Source organism: Drosophila pseudoobscura, chromosome 2 (assembly GCF_009870125.1).
Source record: "Drosophila pseudoobscura strain MV-25-SWS-2005 chromosome 2, UCI_Dpse_MV25, whole genome shotgun sequence".
In the NCBI taxonomy this organism is placed as follows: domain Eukaryota; kingdom Metazoa; phylum Arthropoda; class Insecta; order Diptera; family Drosophilidae; genus Drosophila; species Drosophila pseudoobscura.
Window position 1 is genome coordinate 6,896,663 of NC_046679.1, and position 4,031 is coordinate 6,900,693.

The window sequence follows — 4,031 nt, forward strand, 5'->3', positions numbered from 1 at the left end:
TTTTCTGTGTGAATTTCTCTCTTTTTGCTCTGTTTTGCTCTCTTATTTTATGTCATAGTAGAATAACAAGAACAACAACAACTGATGACAGCGATAACAGCAGCACATGCACACGTGAATTCTGCTGCTGCTGCTCCTCAGCCGCTGCCGCTGCTGCCGCTGGGCAATTATTTCCAATTTAGCAATACAACATAGCAGCGGCAGAATCGCTGGCAGAGGTTGAAGCAGAGGCAGAGTGCAGCCAGGCTGCGTCCGAGATCCAGGGCTTGGCTCTGCTCTGCTCTGCTCGCTCTGCTCCTATTGTCTTTCGCTGACTGACGACACAGTTCATTGGCCCATCCAATCCAAGATGCAACCAGCAGAGGAGGAGCTGCAACAGATGCACTAGCATCATGATCATCATCCCGGCTGGGTCTCTAGGGCTCTGGGGCTGGTGCTGGAGCTGGAGCTGGGGTCAGGCCTGTCCCATGCAATTACTCCATGTACTTGGACTGTAATAACACGGAGTCGAACTGTACGTAAACTGGTTGCAGGATGCTGTGGATGCTGCTGCTCGAGAGTGGAGTGGAGTGGAGACTTTCTAGCCAGCGTTATCTGTCTATATCTATCTAGGAAAACCAGTTATAGGGGGCCCAGGCTTGTTGCACGCCCATTTTAGCTGCCACAGCGCTGTCGTTGGCAGTCGCCAGTTGCCCGTCGCCAGTTGCCTATACCGTACCCCTGCCCCGTTGTCAGAGGCAATGATCAAGCCAGGAGCAGCAGGCCCGAGCTTGACTAGACCTGTTGCTGCTTGTCGCTTGTTGCCTCTTGCTGTTGCTCTGTCTTTAGTCCCCAGAGTCCAACTCCAACTCCAACTCTGGCTGGATTTGCTGTTGTGGCAGCCACATACTCATGCACACAAAAAGGCTATTGACTCTGTTGTTTTTCTATTGCCCGTCTGCTGGTCTTCGGTTTGGGGCCACTCCAGGCACTTCCTTCTCATGGCTCTCGCTCTGGCTCTGGCTCTGGCTCCAGCTGGATATGGTGGCTGGATCGGCTGGCAGCACCAAGTTGCAAGTTCGTTGAACCAAGTGGAGCTATTCTAATGCCAGGGAAACGTGTTTGGCAACTTGCAATCGGAGTCAGGAATGGGTGTGTGGGAACGGGCACGAGGACTGAAACTACATCAACTCCTCCTACTCCACTCCACTCCACCCCACTCCACTCCCCTATCAGTATCAGGAAGAGGCAAAACAATCATCGCCTTACTAATTGTTCACGAGTGGATTGAAATTCAAACGAATTTCGCATTGAAACGTAAGCGAAAATCAAATGAAACGCACATTGGAGCTAATATGAGAAGAAATGAAACGATTTCCATGGAGTACATAAACTATAAAAGAGGGGACAGTAACGATTCCAGTTGGTTGGGTCTGCTCAAGGCATCCGTGTCCCTCAAGACTGATCCAATGACCAAAAGAGCTGGAAATTGTCAGACAAGTTTCCTTTTATAGGGATCGCTAACATAAGGTCTTGCTGTTGTTTAATCATTCTGAAAAATGGTAGTAGTAGGCCCAAAACTGTGGTCCATGTGGTTACAAAGTACTTTGGACTATCATACTTATGTTAAATCGTCTTTGATCTTGAAAAATTTTACAAATTTCTAATGAAATTTCCTTTTTGATTGGTTGAATACTTTTCTTGAGGCTAATCATTTGTTTTTGAAGTTTCTAAAGGTTCCGTTTCTGATAATATGGGGATTAAAACTCCCTCCGTTAAGGGTGAATGAACTTTTCCAAAAGTCCAATCAAAATAGGGGGCGTGGAAACTAACACTCATCCATATATCTATGTAAATTCATTACTTAGGGAATTCCATGTTTCGAAATGAAATATGATCGTAATATTTTTAGAACTATACCTATTTAAAGATCTCCAAAGTATCGGAGAGAACGAATTACAAAATTGCTGAAAAGCTTCCGTTCAAACCGTATAAAAATACATTCACCTCTTTACAAATATTCGATTTGAATTTTCGATGATTTCTCTGTTCGCCGCGGCCCAAAACAACTTCATAAATATCAATTTACGCCCAGTTTTTTCCTCGTTGGATTTCTCGAGCACCATCTGTTCCAATGTGCCCATAGGCACAGGGCCCTGTCAAAGACCAAGTGGATCTGGATCTCTGGGTCTGCTGGGGCTGGCCTGTCCATCATCATCGTTGCCCGATTATTGCTGTTGTTGTTGTTGCACAGGGCCCTGTTCTTTGTCCCTGGGACGTGGGTTTCCCGGGGCCAATCAGTCAGCGAGGCACTCAGCGAAGCGTGAATGGCAATTGCCGATATCTACACATTCAATTAATAAAATCAACAGCAAACACATCGCCAGAGGACCGAAGCGAAGCGGAGCTCTTATCGCCCCGGCCAGGACATGTCATTAGCCAAGCTCCAGTGCCATTCAATCCAGTTGGGCTCAGTCAGTGCCTGGATATGGACAAGTACAGTCAGCAGAAACGCGGCGGCGGAGGTGTGGTGGCGGAGGCCTGGTCGCGGGGCCTGCTCCTGACGCTGTATCGGGCGGCTCGAGTCCTGGGTCTGATCTCCTTTCGCCTGGACCGGGAAGAGTTGCAGCTGAAGCTCCCGAAGAGTGGCAGCCGAAACAGGATACTGGAAACTGTCTGGCGCTGCCTGGTCGTTCTGACCTATGCGGGTGTCTGGCCACAACTCTCCGCGCATCTGATCACCGATCGGCCGGAGAGCTATGCGGATATGTTTGCCTTGATGCAGTCCTTTTCGGTGTCCATTTTAGCACTGGTTTCCTTCATCATCCAGGCCAAGGGCGAGGACAAGTTCCGGACGGTGCTCAATCGCTACTTGGCCCTGTATCGGCGCATCTGTGCGGTGACCCGCGTGGATCAGCTCTTTCCCATGAAGTTCATAGTGTATTTCCTGCTCAAGCTGCTGCTCACAATTGGGGGCTGTGTCCACGAGTTTCCGCCGCTCTTGAAGAACGAACACTTTAAGGACGCTCGCAACATGGTGGCCGTGATCGTGGGGATCTACATGTGGCTGGGCACCCTGTTTGTGCTGGATGCCTGCTTCATGGGCTTCTTGGTCTCGGGGATACTGTACGAGCATATGGCCTTCAACATCCTGCTGATGCTGCAGCGTATGCAGCCCATAGAGTGCGAGGAGAAGGCAGTCCGAATGAGTAAATACCAGCGTATGCGACTCCTCTGCGACTATGCCGACGAGCTGGACGAGTGTGCCGCCATCTACAGCGAGCTGTACGGGGTGACGATCGCCTTTCGCCGCATGTTGCAGTGGCAGATCCTCTTCTACGTGTACTACAACTTCATCAGCATCTGCCTGATACTCTATCTGTGCATTCTGCACTATCTGAACGCGAATGAGATTGCTCTGGTCTCCCTGGCAATGGCCACCATTAAGCTCTTCAATCTCATCCTGCTGATCATGTGCGCGGACTATGCGGTCAGGGAGTCACAGAAGCCGAATAGATTACCCCTCGACATAGTCTGCACCGATATGGATCAGCGTTGGGACAAGAGTGTGAGTGCGGTTTGGGAATTTTTCTCATTTCTGAAGCCATCTTTCATGAACTTCCTTTAGGTGGAAACATTTCTCAGCCAGCAGCAAACCCAGCGCCTGGAGATCAAAGTCTTGGGTTTCTTTCAGCTGAACAACGAGTTTATACTGCTAATTCTATCCGCTATTATATCGTATCTCTTTATACTGATACAGTTTGGCATTACGGGCGGCTTCGAGGCATCCGAAGAGGTCCGCAAGCAGTTCAATTCCAGCAGCCATCAAATTCAAGAACTTTTAAATTAAATTTCACTACTTGTAAAACTCTTTCTCTCCCCTACAGTAGTTTAGCCGGGCTCATCCTCCATTACCTTGGGTTCACCTTCAGCTCCCGGGTTCATTATCGTTCATTATATCTCTCATACCAAAAAAGTTCTGATACAATTTGGGGATGAGCTCGTTAGGCAAAAGAAAGACCAAAACCAAATAAAAAAGAAATGAGAATTGA

The 4,031-nt window shown here is 48.6% G+C and overlaps 1 protein-coding gene across 1 annotated transcript; it reads left to right on the forward strand.

Annotated features, from left to right (window-relative positions):
• The first annotated feature begins 1,799 nt into the window (after positions 1 to 1,799).
• On the forward strand, positions 1,800 to 4,031 carry Gr93a (Gustatory receptor 93a). The gene is made up of 2 exons (XM_001358112.4): positions 1,800 to 3,547; positions 3,608 to 4,031. Exons 1-2 carry the CDS (start codon positions 2,468 to 2,470, stop codon positions 3,827 to 3,829), a joined length of 1,302 nt encoding a protein of 433 aa, XP_001358149.3. The 5' UTR covers positions 1,800 to 2,467; the 3' UTR covers positions 3,830 to 4,031.

Bases quoted from the DNA above. Each gene is read 5' to 3' on its own strand.
- Gr93a (XM_001358112.4), top strand. From the start codon at position 2,468: ATGGACAAGTACAGTCAGCAGAAACGCGGCGGCGGAGGTGTGGTGGCG. The intron at 3,548-3,607 runs GTGAGTGCGGTT...AACTTCCTTTAG, and splicing joins ATCAGCGTTGGGACAAGAGT to GTGGAAACATTTCTCAGCCA.